The 23,784-nt window shown below is 45.4% G+C and overlaps 1 protein-coding gene across 1 annotated transcript; it reads right to left on the reverse strand.

Moving 5' to 3' along the window:
• Positions 1-161: 161 nt before the first annotated feature.
• Positions 162-23,784, reverse strand: LOC115331631 (indolethylamine N-methyltransferase-like). Its single transcript, XM_040218914.1, has 5 exons — positions 23,649-23,784; positions 19,924-20,131; positions 17,313-17,725; positions 387-544; positions 162-299 (listed from the first exon to the last, which is right to left on the reverse strand). Exons 1-5 carry the CDS (start codon positions 23,782-23,784, stop codon positions 162-164), a joined length of 1,053 nt encoding a protein of 350 aa, XP_040074848.1.

A 23,784-nucleotide genomic window follows, 5' to 3' on the forward strand; every position in this document is an offset into this window, starting at 1 on the left:
CGGTGTTCAGGAAGACAGGGAGAAGGGAAGATTCCTTTCGCCTGCTTTTCTTTTCGAACATGACCATTTGCCAGTATTCGTTGTTTTTGTCTGGGTCGAGTGGCACCGGCGGGGCGTCATCTCGTGTCGACTTGGCTGTGGAGTATGCCTCCATAGAGATTTCAAGCACCGTCGTCTGGACGAACGGCGCATTTCCTGTAGGTTTGCAAAACGATTGTTCGGTTGTAGATAGAGGTGAATGTCATATCGTTCTCCAATGGCGGATTTGAATGCTTGTATTTGCAGATCTTGAAGTAGACCTGTTAGAGCGTTACGCACGAGCAGCGTGGTTCTGCTTAATTGTTCCGTGGAGGGAAAGAACCGTCTCCAGACTCGATGATGCCCACCTTAAAGCTCGGCGGGCCAATGAAGTTTATAGTGGTGATTTCGGGCTGCTTACTGGGCAGAGCCGGGGTAGCCGCGGTAGCGACCATGGGGGTGAGGTCAGCCTGGGTGGTATCCATGTCTTCCGTTGAGGGCACGGAATCCGAAATGTTGTTCGGATCTAGCATTTCGAACGAAGTTGAGCGGTGAGCAGGGAGGGCACGAGTTCTCAGCGAACCATCATCTTCTTCTCCTCACTTTAGTTCGCCTGCCTCCCGTAAAGCCCCTCTATCCTAGGAAAAGTGGCGCCATTCATTGTTGTGGAAATGCCCGAGACACGCGCCGCGCGCCACTTCTGGGAAGAACATGGCCTCTGTATAATTGGGTTGTGTGTGTGTGTTTATACAGCCTAGAACTTGGTCTGCCTCACAGGGGCAACGAGTCTCCCAGCTGTAGATGAGCAATTTAGCCAGTGCGGTACAGCCGCTAGCCTGGGGTCTTTAACGTGCACCACGCAGTAGTGATACACGACCGCACGCCGGTACGATGCTCATCCAGATCGAAACGGGCAGGGGTGGGGCTCGAACCCGGGATCCCTGGGTTCTGCAGCGCGAGCTTTCGCTCCACGTGCTCCGAGCTGGTGTGCGCTAGACCACTCGGCCACCGATCTCCCCCATGGCCTCTGTAATCTAGCTCTGTACTGCGCTGTGCCGCCATGATCTTCCCAAGGGTTGCACGTTGCACATGCCTCGTGCATCGGCGCACCTTGCGCTACTTTTAGAACATGAAGGGGCTTTAGCCTCCTGTAGTTTTAAACTTCATCTGGGGTCAGCGCGTCAAACCACTTGTATCCTTTAATAAAGATGTAATATTTTATGTTGAAAAGTGGAGCAAGACAACATAATAAGAAAAGGTGGTTACCGTCCGGTGACCGAAGCAGACGCCCGGAGGCGTAGAGAAGCAGTCCAGCCAAGTCAAGGGTCAGCGAGCATCTGCTCTCCTTTTTTTCGGCCAGTCCTGAGCGCGCGCCGTTCGCTCGTGTTTATTACATCATAGGCTGTATCTGTCGCCGTGAGACCGGTAAAAGCCATCTCTTTTAATTCAAAGAATACAACAAAAGTATTTCAGAGAGGGCGCTAACTCTGTCCAGCTGCCTCGACAGAGTCAGCGAAGGTACCAGGACAAAATCTTACATATCACCTAATAGAGATGTTATCGTTTCCCGGAGCAGTACCACTTCAAGACATCCGCCCCCAGCAGACAGCAGGCTCTACACCGGACGATATTAGCAGTGTGACGATCGTCAGAGTGTCACTGATACGCCCGCTGGCTGACATCTAGAGCAATACCGCCCGGGATTCAGACGAGATTCCAGTAACCGTTCTGAAATCCCCGGGGAAAGGTTTTAGAGATTAACTTGCAGAAATATTCTATGGTATTGTTTCTGGAATGGAAGACATTCCTCGTGACTGGAAGTCCGGAAAAGTCGTTCTGGTTCCGAAATTAGGCAGCGACTCTCAGTACCTCAGGAACTATAGATTTCCAACCGTGAGTAGCACAATATGTAGGAATTTCGCACACATCATGAAATAGCGTATGACCACATGGGTGGAGGATGAGGGGCTACTTACGGAACTTCAAGGAGGATTTCGACGGGGACGTCGATTGGAAGATACACTCTTTATTCTCACACAATTAATATATCGACGTGGCCAGAAAAGAAAAGAGGAGCCTCATATGTCGCTTTCCAGGCAATGCAAAGGCGCATGACAGCGTCCCTCATGCCCGGGTCATTTTCAAACTAAAACAGCTAAACCTGTGCTCAGATTAGACCACACTCATCTACCGTCTATACCATGGGAAGATGATTAGGGCACAGCTATAGGTGAGGCTAACTCTGAAGATGTGTTGGTGACGAAAAGGATTAGGCCAGGGATGCCCGCTATCTCCTCTGTTGTACATGCCGTTCGTAGCCGTCCTTAAGAAGCAACTCATCAATCGGGACTTGGGTTCTCGCAGACTCACCTAGAGCGGGGAGGCGGCGTAAAATCGGTGGTTCCGGGACTGACCTAAACCGATGTTGGAGGCGGGGGGGGGGGGGGGGGAGGGGGTGTATTACTTGCGAATGGAGGCCGTCCGTAACTTAGCTAATCTTATAACATTGTCAGAAATAAAGCCCCTTGATGAAGGCGTTTTTTACAGATACCGCCAACCTCTGTTAAACGCGCAAGACACGTGCCACGACTACTTGACCACCGTTTTTGTTTTTTAGTGAGAGTATGTTTATAGAGCATGAACCATGGCCTCCTCTATAGTCACAAAGCCTGGCAGTTCTCCGACGGAGCCATAGAGTGCCCGGTCGCAGATATGAAGCGCGAGGATCTGGTAGCGGAGAGAATTTCTCGGAAAAGCTGGAATTCAACGCACAGCTTTTTTCAGTGGTGAGGATACGAAACGTGGTTTCCAAAAACGAGGAGAAAAGAAGCGGTAGCGCGAGCAACGCGAGGAGCACGAGCGAACATTCCAACGCTCGGGATAAGTCGTCTCGCCACAGCGGGCGCCCGTTACCTGACTCTCCTCGCATCCTTTGTTTGCCGCTCTATATTTTCACTTTCGGCGGCCGTTTCTCGTGGTGATCTACCAGGCTTTGTCAGTATAGAGGAGGCTATTCCTGAACTTGGTCTGCCTCTACTGGTGACTTCTTTCTCAGGTGTGGATGGGCAAGTTAGCCAGTGCAGTAGTACCGCTAGAGTGGGGTCTTTAACGTGCACCACGGAGTAATGATACACGACCGCACGCCGGTACAATTTTCATCCAGATAAAAACGAACAAAGGTGGGGATTGAACTCAGGATCCTTGGGTTCTGCACCGCGAGCTTTCAGTACACGTGCTTCGCCGTCATTCGCGTCCAGGGGCCACTCATTTCAGTGCTGCTCTAGAGTGCCTTCATACACTCGCGCGCTTTTGCTTGAGTGGTGACATCTCAGCCATTTTCCCGCCCAATCTTTTTTTATGCATTTTGAAGTGCGGGCAATCTGGTGTCACTCAGCACGAGCGCGTAGCTTTGGCTAATGCGTAGGCGCCATTTTACCGCCCAAGTCACGCACCGAGTGCGCGAGAGCGTCACGCGCTTGCACACTCAGGGCAACAATGGATGTCTTCACCCCGAGACAGACAGACATGTAGGCACCCTATGCTGCTCCACCATTTGCTTCCAAGGGCAAGAAAAATACAATCACATCGACGGGCTTTAGGCAGAAAGGTTAAACTCTTTACGCAAGTGCGCCTGCCAGTCCGCCACCCAAAGTACTAAAATAAAAAGAAATAAAAAAATTAGGAAGGAAATAATATACATGCACACGTGACACTATATACCAGAGACTCCTATATTCTATGCTAGACTCCAGGGAGCCTAGCGGAATTTTTTTACAACCCAGAGTGACGAGACTTTGATTTCTTCTCCTGGAGCAAGCATGTGCAATTCCGAGCTTCTAGGCACTATGCAAATTAAAACAGAAGCGCCTAAGTAGCAGATGCACAACCCATAGTGAGAAACACAGAAGAGCCTTTAGCGAGCTCCTTACAGCGAATAAGTTTCAAGCATATATAAGTCTATCTGTATATACACACATGCATACACGCACAGGCGCGGGTTTATTGCCTGGGAAAGAAGATACTAAGAGAAAATCTGCTATCCTAACTCTACAATCCGTTTCACCTTATGTTGCTCCGCAGCGAAGGCTAGGAGCGCGAGCTCATAGCGTTGGCAGCTGCCCTTAATGCACGAGAGCTTGTGCCGCCGAGATCTGCCCCAGAGCAAGGAGCTCGTGCTTGTAGCCTTTCATGCGGTGCATCGTAAGGTGAAATAAAGGGCACATTGATACTTTAGACCCATGTTGTTGTAAAAAAAACTATCTCCAAACTCCGGTCTAAAAACATGCTTTTCGTGCAAGGCTCGTCAAATTATGAGGCGCTGGAGAAATGCAGCCTTCTGCGTTAAGTCCTTATTTCGAACTCTTTTTGTTCGCCTTCCGCCCATCGAAAAGCATGCGGGAAGGGCCTTAGAACGCACCTGGTATCGCTACGCCGCAGCGTTCTTCCGCATCAAAAAGTTCGTCTGCTTTCCTCGCCGTCACCATGGCAACGAACGCCGAATGAATAGAAGCACGCACGGTACCGCCGCGTGAAGCCAGCAACAGCTGACGCCATTTTACGAACGCCGTCTGCTAGTCAAAGCCGAACCCGGTGTGTCAGATCAACCGCCTCCGCCGGTGCGCCGCTAGCAAAGACGACGAAGCTGAGACACGCCGACGGCGATCGAACAAGCAACAACACCGCGGGACGACTGCAATGGCGGCATTTATTCGGATCAAAGGCCGGCTTCGCCGGTGCGCCGCTAGCAAAGACGACGAAGCTGAGGCACGCCGACGGCGAATGGGCGAGCAACAGCACCGCGGGACAACTGCAACGGCGGCATTTATTTTGATCACAGGCGCGAAATAAGCAAGAACAATTTTTATTTGAATCATAACACCCGATATCCAAGTTGGGGGGACCACATACCTTTGCTGGGTCTTTCCTGTGAACTGTTTACAGAGACACGGGGTGCCGCATTAAAAACACAGCTCCGTTTGCAAAATATGGGGGCCCTGAAAAGGACCGTTTAGACCGCTACCAGAACCTATAACTGACGTATACGAGCACTTGACGAGCGGTTGGCGAATAAGTCGTCTTTATGCATGCAGGCGGGTGACGGGCTCAGCGCAGCGGATCCCTCGAAGTCACCGGGGCCGTCAGAATCCTCGCCTTGTCTGCGTCGGGGCTCTAGATTTTGGCGGCCGCGGCGACGAACGACTGGAATCTATCAGTGTTTCCGCGCGCCTTCTCTCTCCTCCAAAACATGAACTTTGCAAGGTGACCAGTGAAATGGTGGCTCTCGCGCCGTCCAGATGGAAGAGAGTTTTTGACGTGGGCCCAGGTGCAATCCACCGTATTGGTGTGCGCACAAGTGTTCGCGTCGACAAAGTTAAGCTTATGGTTGACGGTGAGGTGCGTGAAGCGAGCGTCATCTGCAAGCTTGCGATAGCCAGCCCAACAATCTGTGATTAATCTTGTTCCAGGGCGGACCCACTTGGCTATTAGCCCTTGCAGAGTTTTAGCGTCACGGGTCTCCACAGGAACAAAAAAGCAGCACCCGCTGCAACGCGCCACACCGCCGAAAACCCACTGGCCAGGCCTTAAATACCCGCGATGGTACTTGTGCCGACCGATCATACTCTCGTCTAGTTCTACAGTCACGCCTTCGCCACCAATCATGTCCGAATGCTTAAAGACGGCATTTACCACAACCTCCCGACAAAGGCTCGCCCAATCAGTTATTGTCTTACTTGCGATATCAGCCTCCCGCTGAATGACGGCGCACGGTAGGTTCTGGCATCCGGAGGATGATTTTCATGAGTTGGAGAAGCGTCAGGTGCGTGCGATCCTTCGAAAAGGGAACCGCTCCGTATCGAGACTTCGCCCCGGCACTGAACTTTGACCGACTTCCTCTTGGGCACCTCACGAATCATCCACACACCGCACCCCCCCCCCCCCCCCTCCCTCCGTGTAGCCATCCGCAGATCTAGCGCGGACTTGCAGCTTGTCATCGCAGCTTCGCACTCTGGACACGCACGAAAACCCAGGAGCCAGGAGCAGGCCAACGCGCTAAAGCAAATTAATTGCTTCAAGAGGGTCTTTCATGGCGCAAGAAGACGGCACAAGTTGAACGCCATGGCACTGCGATGCTCGCCTCTGGAAGAACAAAGCGCCGAGGGGGAACTGCGCGCTTCTTTGCATTTATTATATTTATTTCATCCGCCATATTATACCTCGTGACACAATTCTAACAAACTCATTGGTTGATCGGTCAGACCACACCATCGCGTGACAAAATAAAAACAAAAAAAAAACGTTAAACGTATGTTTACGGTCGGCATCGTCACAGAGAAGGGAGCACACAAAATGAAGTAACAAAGTGAATAAAAAGAAAAAAATAAGAAGGGAGCCGTTGAAGTTTCGGACGGCGTCTTCTTTGATGAGAGGAGCTGCTCTGGCCAGAGCGGCCAGAGAAGCCGTGCTGCTCTGGCTGCTCGGAATATTCCTTTTTGTTCTTTTTCTTACTCTACAGGGTGCCACGACCCTTATTTGAAGCTGATTTGTTAAATTAATAACAAACAACGCGTTGGAACGGAGGAGGTAGAGAGTCTTGGCGTCAGAATTTGACGTGGGAGAAAAGAAAAGAAAATAACGAATGCACAATACATACCGTATGCCAAGACCGTTATACTCCGCACTTGGCGAGGCCTTATGACGCCGCCGACGACCGTTAGGCTATTTATTTTGTTTCTTTTGATTTTTTATCGTGACGACTACTCCGCTGTGCCTCGGAGTCTCCAGCGGAGATCCGGCAGTTTTTAATAATTATTATTATTGTCGTTTGAAGGGCACTCTTCGTATGCTGCTTCGTTTCTGACGCCATAAAAATATGAAGCGGGATTACTTTGCACCACGTATAAACAAAAATAGAAAAGTTTAGTTCATGGTCGGATTGGTTTGTGGATACAATTAGTCCAATAAAATTAGTCCAATAATTGATAAGTACGATTATTTAGCCTCATTATTAGCATCTTTTGTGTGCATGCGTGAAATACAACACCCAACGAGAAGACAGGAGAACAACGCTGCAACTGCTGGACCATAGACCACTTTTGAGAAAATGCGCCGCAAGACAGGGAGGGAGTAAGGGATACAAAAAGTAGACTATTTAATGTCACCAAATTCCTGGGCGGGGAACACTTGGCGGTATCAGTGTATCGTTTTGAAAGCGATACAAAAACACGTCGGGGACACTGGACTTCTGAACCAACTTTGAGTGCGTGCGCGTCTGATGTGTGTTTATGCCATTCTTTCTTTTTAGATGGTAGGCGGGAAAAATCCACACGGACTAGAGCCTGAGTAATGCAGAGTTGTTACTCAGGCCCCAGTCAGTGTGGATTTTTCGCGCCTATAATCTAAACAGAAAGAATATTTTTATGGCGTCAGGAACAAAGCAGCATAGAAAGAGCGCCCTTCAAACGACAATAATAATTACTAAAACCTGCATGCCGGATCTCCGCTGGAGACTCTGAGGCACATTGGAGTAGTCGTCACGATAAAAAATCTAAAGAAACAAAATCTTCAACTTCAAAATCAACTTCACACTGCATCATCTTTTCTCAAATCATTAGTCTCTAATATGATACCACTTTGTACGCTTATGTAAAATGCTGCATATAGTTTCTCCTCCTTTTTACTGTGTGACCGATCGCTCTTTTTATCAATGACCTCATCTGAATAAATGTATATAAAAGATTTGTGCAAGTTTCATGAAACTGGAACTCAGAGTCACTTCTTGTATAGGACACTGCTAAGTGTAGGCTTTGAAAAAGGACCCTACTTTGGGGAGTTGTTTCTTCTTTCACAGTGCAATGATGCAACATTTTTTTATTAGAAATGAATGCCGAAATAGAGTATAACAGGGTACCCAAATTTAAAAAAAAATCGAAGGTGGTGTTTTTTTTTTTTTATTCGCATTGGAATTTTTCTTTGTTTGATCTTTTCCCATGTTTGCCTAAATATATTGTAACTATTGTGTCACTCAGATACCTTATTTATTTTTTCAATAATAGCCATATATTAGTAAAATAATGTCTGCAAGTTATGTAATAATTATTAAATTATTTCATGAGGTGCAGATTTCCAAAGTTTGCCATTTGTCGTTCGAGCAGGCATGTTTGGCAATTTTTAGAAAACTAAATAAATTTTTAATAAATATTATAACTTTATATTACAAGCAAATTGTACCCATAGTTTGTTTGTAAAAAGTTATAAAATTCTCCTAATTTTAGTGTTTTAATTATTCACTTTCAAACTTGCCCCCTCCATCAGTGCGCGTTATTGCAACTGTCCACCTCTCCCTGCCTTACGATTTTTCTTGTCTCCAAATTTTTTTTCTGGTCAAAACTAAGTGTGGATTCGTTTATACCAGACACTAGACAATGTCATATAAAAACATCAGTTGATTTAAAAATGTCGACCAGCCACCCTTTGGTCGATCTTCTCTGAAATCACCCAGTACAGTGTAGCCCTAGTGAAAAAAAACAACCGCATCTCCACGTGGTGATTGATGTTGATTGGGGCGAAGCTCTGGTGGTGCTTGTCTGCGTAGAAGCTAAGCCGCAGCATGCCGAGCCTTTCGTTCGTTTTCATCCATGTCACGCTGCGGTCAAATGCTCAAATGCGTATGTAAGCACGTTCCATACCACACATTCTCTTTCTGACATAGATGACAACGAACGAAAGGCTCGTCATGCTACGGCTCACCGTCTACGCAGACAAGCGCCACCAAAGCTTCGCCCCAATCAACAGCATTCACCGCGTGGAGATGCGTTCTTTTTTGTTTGCCCTACACGAGCACGTGCTCACGTACTCGTGAACACGAGCACTTGACGCCGGATATCGGACGGACATACGGACATGGCTAGCCCCTAAGGAGCTTCGCCCCTAAAATACACCAGGTCGAGGGCTGGTGTGACTTGATGTTACACCAGATTTTTTCGCAGATGTAATTTGGGACATTTTCACACCAGCAATCTGGTGTTCTGGTGGGACAACAGAAATCTGGTGTGTTGGTGTGACACGAGCAATCTGGTGTTCTGCTGTGACACCAGCCATCTGGTGTTCTGGTGGGACACCAGGTTTTGCTGTTGTGTGATACCAGAGCAGCTGTTGACTGGGTGTTGCTTTACTCACAAAATAGGTACAATGATAAGTTCGACAACAACGCTGCTGTCATAATTACTTTATTCAAAAAAGCAAAAAAGCACAACAGTAAAGCTTCGGAAGCTTTACTGTTGAAGAGAGTCGTCCGTGATCAACTGGAGTTTGTCCAAAGCCACTGCCCTGCTTCGAAGGACCGGACGCCCTCTCGTTCCGAAATTCTTGGCCTTTCAGCTTGCGGTTGACTCGTGTCTTAGTTATGCTGATCCGTTCCGCGTACCCATCCGCGCCGGAAATCTCTTCTGAGACATGATATTCAACAGATGGCTCAATTTTCTTGTCCAGCTCTTTCAGGGAAGCCTCCTTAAGTAGAAGAATATATAATGTTCCTTCGGGCTTACCGATGTCGGTTGGATCCGCTGCCAGCAGGACGCCAATCTCGTTGATGATCTTTGTTGTGGCGGATCGCAGGGTAACCCTCTTTCGCTTCAGGCGGTCGACGCCCTCCTCGCTCGTAGTAGGCATGATCTGGCCGTTAATTTCCGGTTTTCGGCACTAAAAACTGCAATAATTACTAGCTTTATTTGTTGTTTTGCTACCAAACCAAGCTCGCCCGAGGTCAGGAAAGCGCAGCAACACACATTTTTTCGGCTTCGACTCACAAAGAAGACTCTTTTATTTTCTCAAACTTAAACAAGAATACCGGCGGAAAGAGGAAGAGGAACCATCGAAGAGGCGAGCCGGCGGGCGCCCCAAGCTGCTCAAGGCCGCCCGGGAATGTGCTGGGGACGAGGGGGACACTTCTTGAGCACAAAGGAGCCCGCCGCGGGGTCTTCGGCGACCACCAAGACGGGAGGAAACAAGGCACCACGTCTGGGGACAGGGGGCGGCACACATACTAATAGAAAACACGCTCACGGACCGGGGGGGGGGGAGTCAGCAAGAACACAACTCTGGCACATCAAACTGCGTGGTGTGGACACCAGGCTGCCTGGTGGACACATGAGCCCTTGTCGTGTGACACCAGACTCTCTTGGTGTATTCATCAGGCTGGTGTGCGGGTACACCAGCATTTCTGGTGGGCGCACAAGGCTGGTGCGCTCGATACACCATCATTGCTGGTGGGCACACCATATATTCTGGTGTCACAACAGGGTTCTCTGATGCCACACCACGATTGCCTGGTGTATTTTTCCTTGGGGAGTTTTGGAATTTGTATCCTCCAAATGAGAATACACTATTGTTCTCTCTTTTAAGGCGCTGCCGGCTGTTGATCAGCAAAGCATTTTGTCTTTGGTCCTTAGTTTTTAGTCTGTACTTATTTGACTCTGGAAAGCCGCGGAAAGGCAGCAAGCAGCCCGTACCATGGAGGCCCGCGGTGCAGCGTCTAGTGAACATGATAATATGATAAGTATATACATGCACGATAACGACGGCATGGATTGTTGGTATTGGGGAGGATGGCAGTCCGATTCGCAGAAGTCCAGATTTCGTGGAGGTGGGTTGCGCGGGTCAGCAGCGAGCCATGGGGATCTGGCACGCCGTTTGATCGGTGCATGAAGGAGCCCCAGGAACATGATGGCGCTGTTGGTCACTGCAGCTGCGTCCACTGGGGCCGACGCAGCAGGCTCCAAGGGGGTAGTCCAGTCAAATACCAACGTGTCGATTGAATGTTGGCAAAGAAATGTTAGCCTACCGAGTCTCAAGACTTCTCAATTCACTAATTTTACACAATATTGATATAGATAAATTGAGTTTAAATGAATTACGTACTGTCATGTATAGCTTTGATATAGTCTACTGATATTTGGTTTTGTATATCTTCGATGTTGTATCTCTATGTTCTCGGTAAGTTGCTAATAATGCCTCCTCATGTCCATGTATTTCTATTTATTATGTAAACGTAGATTTTCCACATCGATATGCTTTGAAGATTAACAAGGTAATTGATATCCGTTAAATGTGCTTGTTCTTTGATTGAATGCCTTTGTATCTTATTTTGTTCCCTCTGAGTGCTGTTGAATGTGACTGGGGCCGAGAGCTTGTCAAGCCGTCTATCGCGGCTTCTATTCTCGGCCCCATCATTACCTGTAATGGGAAATGAAAATAAAGCTTATTATTATATTATATTATTAAGTAGAAGCTGCCGCTTCCCAGGAACCAGTGGCCCTATGTTGAGCTTTTTGGACTCCCACGGCGACTATAGGGAGAAGGAAGTGACCTTAACAAAATAGCAAACGCAGATTGGATGTTGATTGGTGAGAGTCGCTAATGACAAATTTCCGCAGAAGAAAACAAAGAAAAAGTGAGCTTTGTTCTCTTCTGCGGAAATTCGTCATCAGCGACACTCAGCAATCAACATCCAATCTGCGTTTGCTGCGTTGTTGACGCCACTTCCTTCTCCCGAGTCGCCGTGGGAGTCCGAAAAGGTCAACATAGGGCCCATGGGCTCAGATTGAGGCACCGCCGTCGCCCGGTGTTTCGTCCTCTCAACGTCGTCGTTGTTGTGTTCTTTATTTATACGCGTATATTTGTATAGATAAAATAAGATAGATAAAAATACACACAACCGAACGGCCAGCGGCGCGCCGTTCTAGTTATTTCTAGCTATACACGCCTGAAAGAATTTTGTTCAGTTTGCATCTGTAGCCGAGCTAAAACATTATGTATACAGGCAAATTCAAAGGAAAATATATACAATGCAAGTGTTTCTGACCCTACATAACAATTGCTTATATTTGAAATCCAGGGCACAAACTTTGGTTGTAAACACCTAATTATTATATAGTCATATTATAGCCGCCCCATTCTTAGTCAATATGCTGTCGAAAACGCATCGTACAAATCTTTTCTATTGATAAGCCTATTTAAAGGTACCCTGGCCGCAAGCTTCTTGGGGCACGGCGAGAGTACTAACTTTACAGGGGTAAAAAGCGGGCCGAATTTGAAAGTCTCGAGGAATAAAAAGGATTAATTAAAATATTGAAATTTTAACTGCGGTGTGTGCTATGAGTCGGCAGCTTTTATATTGCTCGGGAACTTTACGATTCTTCACTTTAGTGAAAAGAAATTAAAAATTTTGTCAAAGTGGCCCTTAGAACTCAATGAAACAATATTATATCGGGCACAGGAATAAAAAGAATACAATTTCGAGGTATAAGAGGTATTAAATAAGAGTGTATTAGTGCCCTCTATAGATATCCCGGAAAACTTAAGAATTTCTGCAGCAGTTTGGCTGAAATTATCATTTTACTGCGTTTTTCTGAGAATAGCCAAGAGAGGGCGCAAGGAGACCGTGTCCAGGAATGGTGGGGATGTGGCGGCCCGCGGCTTTGGCCTTTAGTCCATCGTGGGATGAGACCAAGTATAAAAGTTTGGATATGAGGCATTAAAACATCTGCTATTAGCTGTATATAATCAGGCTAGATCAATTGTGCATGAAAAGAATGAGCATTTTATTAAAAGGCTTAAAGAACGTCTTGGCATTGCCAATTCGATGTTCAGAGTCGCTGTTTATCTTCAAAATTTGTTTCAAACTGGTTCACGTGTTCTACAAAGCCACACAATTATTTGATTGCACAATTTTTCATCGATTCCTTAAAGAGTCTCTCAACATGATTGGTCTGAATGTAGTGTACTTTAAGGTGACCTCGTGCTTCACTTGGGGCACAATAACTCCCGTGATATTCAGCTCAACTTCTTACTGTGGAAACCTCGGCACACAGTGGCCGGTGCCCTCACCGATGACATTAACTTTGTGTGTGTTGCAAGTACAGATCACTGACCGTTGCAACAATGCCGAGCAGGTCCTCTTTCTTCATTGTAGCATTGTCGCACTATAGAGTTTGCCGGAAATGAGCTAAGAAGGAAATGCTAATGGAAAAAAGCCACCGCTGAAAATAAGTCTTCCATGTTGCGGTTATACCGTCACATTCAGAGCTTTGGTTGTGGCGTGGCGCTTACACCATTGTTGATAACAATTTCGCCGTTGGTCTCAGTCAGTCTTGTACACGTTACTTAAAAAAAAGTAATCGATTACAATTACTATTACTCTTGGCTAAAAAGTATTCGATTAGATTACTTGATTACTCGACGGCAAAAGTAATTGGACATTACTTAAAGAAGTAATCGTTACTTTTCCGATTACTTTATTGTGTGAAGACACATCCTTAGCGCTCATAACAATGAACTACTTCCAACCTATATTTCACATTTGCACAAGTATTGACGAAGAAAAACGGGTTCCCTCTTCGTGGTCGTTGCGCCTTCACAATGCGGACACAAGCATAGAATTCGTTTGAAGACGTTTAATGATTTGGGCGTTCGCCAGTGGGGGGGGGGGGGGGGGGGGGGGGAGCGGAGGGGGTTCTAGATCTTGTGAAGCTTGAGCAAGGGTTGTCGCTCAAAGTTTGCGTCGCTCATTTTATTATTCACATGTGGATGAGCTCGCATGTTATACAATAGAGCAGCAGCTCCAGGATTTAAAACGGATCATGTGTAGTATCCATTAGCGGAAGAGATCGCCCCGACGACTTCTCAACTCGAAACATTGCTTGTCACAAAGACCACGTAGGGGAAATGGGGAAATATTTCAACTGCCTTTGTTATATTTTGCATCCGCTTTAGGCATTCTTCGGTTCTGGTTCTCCTACGGACTGCGAGTAGGTACCCTAAGCAGGATTTTTTTAATTTTTTTGTTTCTGTGTGTGTGTGCGTGAGGGGTCTAGCTTGAACGAAGGACTCACAAAGCTACATTCTGCTTCCTCAAACTTCACCCTGAATGGCCTTTGTCACGCACTGTGGCTTTCCTGGGGCTTCCCACTCCCAGTCCCAGCTCGAAAAAAAAAAAAAAAGGACATTCCACAGAAACTGTATATAAAGAGATTGACCTCGTTTCTATATAAAGAGATTGACCTCGTTTCCTACAGCTCCGCAGAAATCTTTCTTTTTTCCGATTGAAAAAAAAAAGCAAATTTTATTTTTGTCATTCCATCAAAAAAAGGCGTGTGCCCGGGGGGGGGGGAGGGGGGGGGGGACCCGTGGACAAATTGTAACGGTTACAAGTAATTTTATTACTCCAAAAAGTAATCAGATTACTCTTGTGATTACTGCCTAATAAACGTAATCAACTGATTACAAAATTACTCGAAAAAGTAATCGATTACTAGTAATTTGATTACTTGTAATGCGTACGGTACAAGTCTGGTCTCAGTTCGGCCCAGGAGATGAGTTGGCAAAATCACGCTTCAAATTTGTTTGCGTTCGTCTCCTCGTTTTGTGTATGTTCTTTTTTTTAATCTACGGAAGACACTCAGGCAGCCTGCAGCAGAGAATGTCATCTTCTGCATAAGCGACTGTTACTCTTTGTCCCTGAGCCCGGAACTCAACTCGCACATGACTGCCAGGCTTGCTGACATACACTTTTGTCGGTGAATACTTCAACAGTTTTAGTGCCGGCGCTCACTCAAGTTTGACGTTCGACATATATCGTGCTGATCTCTGTTTAGTGTTTCCTGGGCGTCTGATATCCTTTCGTCACTACTGGAGGATGATCTCCTTTTCCATTAGAGAAGAGTGGAGGCTCCGTCTCAGCTTCTCGAAGCCTAAATTACATCAGCAAACAATACAAATCTTTGCAGGCTTAGAAATTGGCGGCAGTTCTACCCTTTTTCTCAAATCAGTGGCGCTCTTCTTCAGTGTTGTGATCTCTTCACAAGAAAAACTTGTGGTTGTAAATTACAACAGTGTGATGCACGTTAAATGCCCCAACCGAGTAGTCGTACTACACTGTCAAAATTTCTCATCTACGGCGTGTAACCATGTTGCCAAAAACTGGCAGACTAAACTCTCGCTCCCTAAACATCAAATGACAAGATTTATTACTGAACTTTTTTTCCGAGGGAAAATGTATTGACAGGTACTCACAGCCGCCTGAATGATAGCTATAGGTTGCCCTCTTCTGTCATTTACCACGCTGAAGCGTCACTAACCGAGTGTTTATAGCTTTGTTCCCACGTTCTAGAGTACATTTTGTTTTCGTAGATGGAACTAAAATTTCCACCTTTAGCACAGGCACAGGAGTTAGCAGCCTCATATTCCTTTTTAATCTCGCGGTACTGCCTGCGCATCCAAGAATTCCCGTTTAAAACCTGCTTTACCCTTAGGAGAACCACTAGATTGTCGTCTCTGGCTGGGCAAAATATTTCCCTTCACATCGCGTTTACATTTCTTAGTTCATTAGATTAGTGTCAGTTGTATTAGAAATACTTTGATTCATGTTGCCTAAAATAACAAGCTTCGACAAGCTTAACAATGCTGACATTTGTGACAACTTATTTATTAGGACAACCTTGCTCATCACATTTGCGGCAGCGTGGTGCCCTTAAGCACACACGGAAATGCCGTTTTTTTTTTTTTTTTATATATCTTTTGTGAAGACATTTTACGAAAAGCTTTCGGGCGGTTCGGATATCAATTTTATACCAATCGCCTGCAATGGGAAATTCGCATGGTGATAGATATACTTGGCCTTATTTTAATGAACTCTTCACATGGCCAGTCGAACTTATACTTAATACGTATATTCCTTTGCAATCAGCCAGCATCAGCCGCGCCCTTGGGCGCTAGCTGTCTCGAAGTTTTATCTTTCCTGGTGCAACCCTTCCCGTTAGGGAGACAACAAGTCACGTGCGCGCCCCGGTCGGCCTCCTGTTGAATTTACCGATTTCGGCGGGAGCGGATTTTGTAGCGATCCTTTGCAGATTTGCAGGCTGCGTCACCGAAAACGACGTCTTTTAAGGTAATCCGTTAATTCGGGTTGATCCAGAACTCTGCTCTGGATCAACTGCTGCTCGTGGGAAACATGCGTTGCCGCAAAGTCAACCTGAGATCACACAAAAACGGGCCGCCGAATTTGCGAGATGACTTAGTCTGTGAAGTGATTTCGAAAATTCGTGTGGTGCAATCAGCCCCCGATCCACGATGACGACTCCCCGGGAATGTTTGGTTGCATTTAGAAGGCGCAAGGAGACATCGAGGCCTCTCAAGCATCTGCCACAAAGCGGAGGAATTGAGTCGGGAAAGAATTTCTATTTAATTTAGCGGGAAATTTAGCGAAAATTTCCCGCTAAATGGAAGGGGAGCAGGAGAGGAGGAGGGGAGGGTACGGAGGGGGTGGAGGAGCATACCCTTTCCTCCGTACACTCCCCTCCTCCTTCTCAAGAGCTGCGCTCTAATTTGGCATTACAAAGAACTGTGAATATGTCTCGCTTTTTTTAATAAGGAAATTGGCCGCGCGTCGTTACGATTTATGAATTTCTAGGATGCTTAGACCTCGCAGAGTGAGTTTTCACCATATTTAGGCGATTTCAGAAACATCCTCAGTGCACATTGAACATTATAACTACTTTTTATTAAATATATTTTTGAAAGAAGTAATATAATCACACATGAAACTCATTACAGTACAAACATTTAATGGTTCTATCTGGAGTATAACATGCTCAAGTCAAACTTAAGATGTATGTGCTTTTTCGTTGACTGGAGTGCTGAAAAACTGCAAAGCCCTTGGTGAAATGGTGCGCAGAAAAAGAAAGTGTGAGAAAAAAACTTGCTTATTTACAAAGTGACACTTGATTACTATACGATATCTTTGTTTCAAAATAAGCATAACGTTCTTTTTTTTTTTGTTTCTTAACTTGGTATAATTTTGATATTCGTACCCAAACTGCAAATGTGCCAGTGGGCCTTCGATTTACATGCGCCTCCTCCACCAGCTGCACTCGGCGCGCGCTGCCGTATTCAATTTAGAGGTGCAGCCTGTCTCAAAACACAAACGAAAGTACGTTGCTCTGTTATTTAGTCAACTCGGCTGCACTTTTTTTTGCACAGGTGAATGCTTGTGCAGGTAAATCAAACCAGCCCAGTGTCTGCTAACACTCCAGAAGGGCAGACTTGTCTACGAGTTGTTGCTCTCATCAACGACGTCCAGATTGATCCGATTTCAGCCCATTTCGCTTTCTGGCGGGGAATAATTAAACATTTATTTCTGTTTGATCGCGCGTTGTGGTAGGGAGGGGTGCGTAGCAGCTGTGAACGGAACTACGCCGCACAGAGTAACGCATGTCACCCTAAACCGACTTAAGACTTACGGGCCGCTAGAATAAAAGAGAATGCACCTGGGTTCCCAGCAATCTCAATGTTTTTGGTGCGGTATACTTTTAATTGAAACCCGGCATTAGTCACTGCTCCTTTAATCAGATCCTCGCTGAGGTCCTCCGCATTAACGCCGATATTTTTCGGAAAGAAACTCTTCACACTACTCATACCGCCCAGGAGGAACAAGCCGCCGGGTTTGACAAGTGATCCGACGTTGTTAACCACACTTCGGAAGGATTCGTGGTCCGCCGTGGCACTTTCCAGGCAGTTGCAGGAAAGAACGACGTCGAAGGTTTCTTTGTGTTCTTCGGGGAGCACTCCAGGTTCCAGGACATTGCAGGGAACCACCTTCCGGATGGAGGAACGCGTGCGCTCCATTATTTCGGACGCCCCCTTCTTGACGTCGCTGTAAAGCAGAACAAGGAAGATGCCATTAACCTGTATTTTGCTGCGATGCCTCACATGATGCTTGAGGACATATTGAAAATCTCTGGGCTCAAGATAATTTTTTTAATAATAATAATACTGCGTTTTTGTTTAGACACCTTGAGGCCAGTAATCCTCAATCGGTTTCTGATGGTCTGTATATGAAAAATTTCGCGAGTAATGTACCACGGCTAGCCTGAGGCCTTTCCCGTGCATCACGCAGTTATGATAACCTACCACACGCCGGTGCGATGCTCATTTATATCGAAACGGGAAGGAGAGAAAATTGAAGGGGATCTTTTAAAGGTTTCTTGAGCATGAATATTGTCACTAGACGTCTCCGAGAGTTTCCTAGAAGTCTTGCTTGGCACATATGGCCGCTTCATTTAGGGCAAAATACGATTATACTGCAGGGGCGAACATATTTAACTATATAGCTTGGAAACTACCATAAAGTGATTCAAACTCAGCCTGCACCGTCGTCATAATTAACATAAATTAAAATTTTGTTCGAAGAAATTCAACTGATACATAATTATGGCTTAGTAAGGAATATTATTGGGAATTTAACAACCAGTGTATTCTCGGTGGCGAAGACAACTATTGAGCTGATGGTTGCATACTTCTTCTGATGAGTTAGCTGCACGGAAGTCCTTTGCATTACGCTCACGGAAGAAATGCTTGTACGTAGAAAAATATTTTACATGGTACATTAAAGACAATCTTAGATCCCAGGTCAAAGATTCTCCCAATGTGAAAACAAATTACTTAATGAGAAAACCATTAAAAGGAATACAAAAGGTTTATACTCAAAATTTCTACACACTGTTCAGACACAACCGATGGTATCGTCAATACATGAGACACGCGACCGCTTTTACATTCACCCCGCATGTTCGCCGCAACAACGAAGAGTCGAGTAATACAATTGTTGGACAGAAAAGAAATATAGCTGTTTTTCTCAGGGTGGTGTCGCCAATGTTTGTCCCAACTGCGCACCGGAGTTAGCCAATATCTGAAGCGTGCTCCAGATATTGTTAGCGTTGGAAGCCATCTGTCACTTCACAAGTTGGACGCAACTCGATTATTCGTCGATGGATGTAGATTTACCAAGTGCTAGCGATCAAGTCACCGAGTGATCACGTTTTATTTGTGAGCCACAATCAACCCTCTGGACAAACCTGTTCGGTTAAATATTAAGTTAATAAGGAATTTTACGATGAGAAAAATATGATTCACCTTAATACTTCGCTTTAATCTGATTGACACAGAATGCTTAATGTGTTCCGAGTCAAGCTGTTTGAGTTTGTTTGAAACTGCTTCACAAGTTTTGCAAGTTTAATTTTTAGGACCTTTTTGTTAGGGATATCGACAGAAAGATGCGGCGCTTTTTTCTTCAGTCGGCTTTTTCCGAAGTATTATGGTGAGATAAATGTTTTGCGACTGACCAATCACGAGCCACCCCAGCTGCTCTTAAAGACAGCCAAGGCGTTTCGCGCAATGCTACCTAAGTGGCGTGATTTTTTACGCCATCCGTTACTATGGGCCACGTTGTCACGTTATTTGTGCAACCGTGACCACATGACGTCATGTGATAATGCAAAATACCCTTACGTGATCAGTTTAAATGACACTATGGTATGCGACATAATGAATTCATGTCACGAGGCGTCACGTAAATATAGTCTATGCTATATCATAACCTCTATTGAATATTTGCTCTCGTAGCCTCTGGTATACTTACGTGATAACGTGACCCCACAAAACACCTGCCTACGCTGGAACAACATATCGTCTTGCGAAAACAAACAGCTGTGACCACACTCATCCTATTCGCTCAATCGGTCAGGTGAAGAGTTTCAGACAACAGAGCCTCAGGTTCGTAGTGCGATTCCTGGAGAGGCACAAACTGTTTTTCTAAAGAAGCCCGGTGGAACCACAATGGGAGACCGTAGTTTCGTCAGGTTTTATATCGTTAGACATGGAAAATAACCCTAGAACGTTTTCTCTAAAATTAAATGCTCATCAAGAGTTTTCTTCTTTAGACTTCATGGCGGACGTAATTCTGGCTCCTTAGCCCAAGTGCTCGTTCTTGTGTTCCATTATTCTACCCGAAGTAAGAAATATTAATACCCCCAAACATTCGTGTCTTTTTTTTTTTTGTGCTGATGTATGTACCTATAGCCTTCTAAGGCAGCGACTTGCTCGGCACGGTATGTCCAATCGATGGCATCTTCGCATTTGTTCAGCCACTTCTCCAGCTCCTTCCTGTTGTCTTCGACCAAGTCACTGAGCACAATGTCGTTGAATCGATTAGAGGACATGAAAGAATACCAGACCAACGGTCCGACGCCCACCTCCAGGAGAGTCTTGCCCTGAGCCAAATCTGTGGAAGGCACATGAGAGTTACTTTTTGCTCCAGCTTTCTTCTGAACACACACCGATTTAACATTTCTTAAGAATTGTTTGAAAAATGCTCCCTCTATTTTGCGGTTATGATTCCTGAATCTTCATATTCATTCTCTTCTTCAGGACAGACACTGGACACTTCGCGCAATCCAAATTCATTTAAGAAAACAGGTTTCCGCTCCTATCGTTTTGACGAGAGCTATCGCTGACGTGACATGGGGAACTTTGGTTATTTTAAAGAATCTGCGTTTGAACGGAGCGTGAATGATCACAAAAAGATTATCTTGTTTCCGTCTGGTGTATTTCAGCTTTTATTTAGCGAACTAGCGAAAACGTTTTAATTACTCGTCTTTTTTAGAGCGCAGCTCTTAATCGCCCGTTTCTGGCTTGAGCGGCGTCGCCATCGGCGTCGGCGTCGGCGTAACCGCGCGGTGCATTGTGAGAAACGTCCCATAATTTACCGCGCCGAAACGTCACGCGACATTTCGGCACGGTGACGTTTCCGCACCGTGCCGAAACGACACGGGTGAAGCTTCCGCATGTGATTTCCACCGATACGTCACGGTGCCGAAACGTCGCGAGTGACGTTCCGGCACGGTGAGGTTTCGGCACGGTGAAGTTTCCGCACGGTGCCGAAACGTCACGGGTGAAGCTTCCGCATGTGATTTCCACCGATACGTCACGGTGCCGAAACGTCGTGAGTGACGTTCCGGCACGGTGAGGTTTCGGCACGGTGAAGTTTCCGCACGGTGCCGAAACGTCGCGTGACTTCACCGAAACGTCATGTGACGTTTCGGCACCACGCCGAAACTTCGGGTGACGACACGCGTTTCGCGTGTGAAAGAGGGAGAAGAGGGTACTGATGAGAAGGGGTATACCACCCCTCGGTACCCTTCCCTCCTCCTCCCCAAGAGCTGCGCTCTAAATCGGCGTTACAGGGAGTTGTAAACGTCTGTCTTTTTGTTTTTTTTTTTGCCTTACAGCGAATATTTTATTTAGAGATTTAAAGGTAGACCGGGATGCGGTCTGAACCCTGTCATGAAATACTGATTTGAAAAAAAAATAATCAGTAGGTGTTACGGGACGGGAAGTGTCACCCTTGCGCATGGCTTAGATTGGAGTCAAAGCCGGCAAAGTGCGATATGTGATGTATCCCTCCACCCTCTGGCGGCTGTGATAACGGCACCATTTTACCCTAAATTTCGGTTTGAAACCGTGTACATGGGCGACATTTCTCGTCAATTAGCATGCACTACAATATTTTCATCAAACTTTCACGGTATTGAGCTCCAGCGTCAATTCCACATACACATTATATCACTCAAAATTGAAAATAAAGAAAGAAGAAACATTTAACGGGTGAAATTTCTTGTGCCTATAATAAATATTTGATCCAAAAAACATATATGATTAGATAAGATCATATAGGAGCATTAAGAACATTATAAAAATAGTAATGATAAAATATTACACATGACGTTACAAAAAACTTGGGACCAGTTTCTTATAACTTCTTACATACTCTTAAATTATTTTCGTATATACTCATATGATGTTATTTAATCGTGTGCGTTTATTGGACCAATAGCTTTCTTGGACCAATATAGGTATTGCAACAGGGTTTATTGAATTCGCCAAACAATTAACCAATTTTGCCCCTTTCTATCGATCCCTATAGCCAACAACTTGTCTAGAGGGCTAAGAAACAGTAACTAGAAGTTCCATTTCTACTTCATAATATATCGACTAGAAAACTCTATAAAAGGCGCAACACTGATGCGAAGAAGAGATGATTTGTTTTTGTTCTTCTCTTTAAATATGAAGAGTGGCGTAAACCTCCTGGCTTGCTGGTAGGTTAGTGCTCACGGAGGGCACTAACCCAAAAATCGATTATGCGTTTGAACTAACAATCTCGCGCAATAACCGCTCGACACTTTCCACGCGAACACGACATGGGCACTTTTATAGTGAGTATTTTACTTTGAAGGGGTAACTGCGAGTCACGCATGCACACGTGACTGAAATAAAGTAACTGGAAACCGTTACTCGCTACTCCCTTAAAAAGTAACTAAATAAATTACTAATTGACGCGAATAAAACGGAACGCTTTACTTCAACTTGTGTGTAAAGTGGTATTTTCTCGCCACTTCGAATCTGTCATTTTTTATGAAGCAGTAGCTGTGTCCTCGTTAATAATTCCTTAATTTTAACACTTTCACTCACGTGGCTAAAGCGACATACATGGTGGACATCTTTCTGCGGTCTATCTATCGTTCCCTTGCCATTCAAACTACAGGAGCGAGGTGGGTGATAACGAGGTTGCCCTCCAGAAGTAACTAAATGCCGTTGCCTACTTGTTACCTCAATAAAGGAAACAGAAGTGATTTACTCATTCCTTTCCTTAAAAGGCAACTAGGTCACTACTTCGTTAACAAAAAAGTAACTAGGTAGGAGTAACACGTTGCCCGTAATACGTTACGTAAGAGTCTGTTGCGATAGCCACATTTCACCTCTTGCACTTGAGTTCGAAATAAGCAGTTATAATCCTAGCAGTATTTTCGATGTTAGCCTTTAGAATCTAAAAGAAAGGTCACACACCATACGACGATTGTCGAGCATTCCAGATACCGCTACCAAATGATCGTAATGCTTTTGCAGCTGGCAGTCGTAATTACAAAGGTTTGTCGACTCAATTAACGATTGATCATGCGTCTGCTAAAAACTATCAACATTACGTGCGTTTTACACGCTCCTTAACATGGTTTCTCTACCTGTATTTAGCGTGTAGAACACAGGATGTCAAGCTCGTTATACAATGTTAAACAAAGAATAAACAGTGTGGTAAAAAAACTCGTTCGTTAAAAAACAACGTCTTCTTTACGGGATTAAAGGAATGTGAAAATGCTTGGTGCGTGTAGAACGTAACGCTTTGCACAAAGTTATCGCGCTATCAAGACCATTCGCTTTGAAAGCATAACCAACATGGAGATGAGTTCTGTTTTAGCCTCATCCGTTACAGTCGTTTGACCTCAATGCTAAAATGTGCATGGGAATGGTGACATTACAGGGGCTAATAATTGGGATCAATGCGTAACGTTACCAAGGAATCATTAGTATTTATTAAAGAGTAACATTTTATTTTGGTATGTCCTACGAGTCTCACGAACGATAATACTATCCTCGGGAATATCACGTTGCTTCAATACAGTGAGTAGAAATTAAAATTTTGCAGATGAGATCTTTCAGGGGAATGCCAGGAGTTGTGCGGTTGGTCGGATAAAATCGAAGTATGGGACAGCACAGCCGACAACCACCCCTGCGTTCCAAATCTTAGGCTTTCCTAAATCGAGGAGAGATCTCATGCTTATGCTGTGTAGGAAATTTATTTCAGCTCATATGCTCTAACCGCTCGGTTTTTGATTGATATGTTAACTCCGGAGACGCAGATATATAACACAGGAAGCTCAGTCTTTAGAACGCTGAGCACAGCTTACCTGATTGAAAGATGCGGTGAAGTTCTTCTTGGTGAAAAATATTACCCGGCCCTTTCTTCCGGGCCGCATAAGACTTGCCTACGAAGGTTTTTTTGAAATGAGCAATAAGCTTTTGAGATTCCACGCTTCCCAACAT

This window comes from Ixodes scapularis, unplaced genomic scaffold (genome assembly GCF_016920785.2).
Source record: "Ixodes scapularis isolate PalLabHiFi unplaced genomic scaffold, ASM1692078v2 PGA_scaffold2__306_contigs__length_199485367, whole genome shotgun sequence".
In the NCBI taxonomy this organism is placed as follows: domain Eukaryota; kingdom Metazoa; phylum Arthropoda; class Arachnida; order Ixodida; family Ixodidae; genus Ixodes; species Ixodes scapularis.

Bases quoted from the DNA above. Each gene is read 5' to 3' on its own strand.
- LOC115331631 (XM_040218914.1), bottom strand. From the start codon at position 23,784: ATGTTGGGAAGCGTGGAATCTCAAAAGCTTATTGCTCATTTCAAAAAA. The intron at 17,726-19,923 runs GTACATACATCA...TCTGCTTTACAG, and splicing joins GCTGCCTTAGAAGGCTATAG to CGACGTCAAGAAGGGGGCGT. The intron at 300-386 runs GTGGGCATCATC...ACGCTCTAACAG, and splicing joins TTGGCCCGCCGAGCTTTAAG to GTCTACTTCAAGATCTGCAA.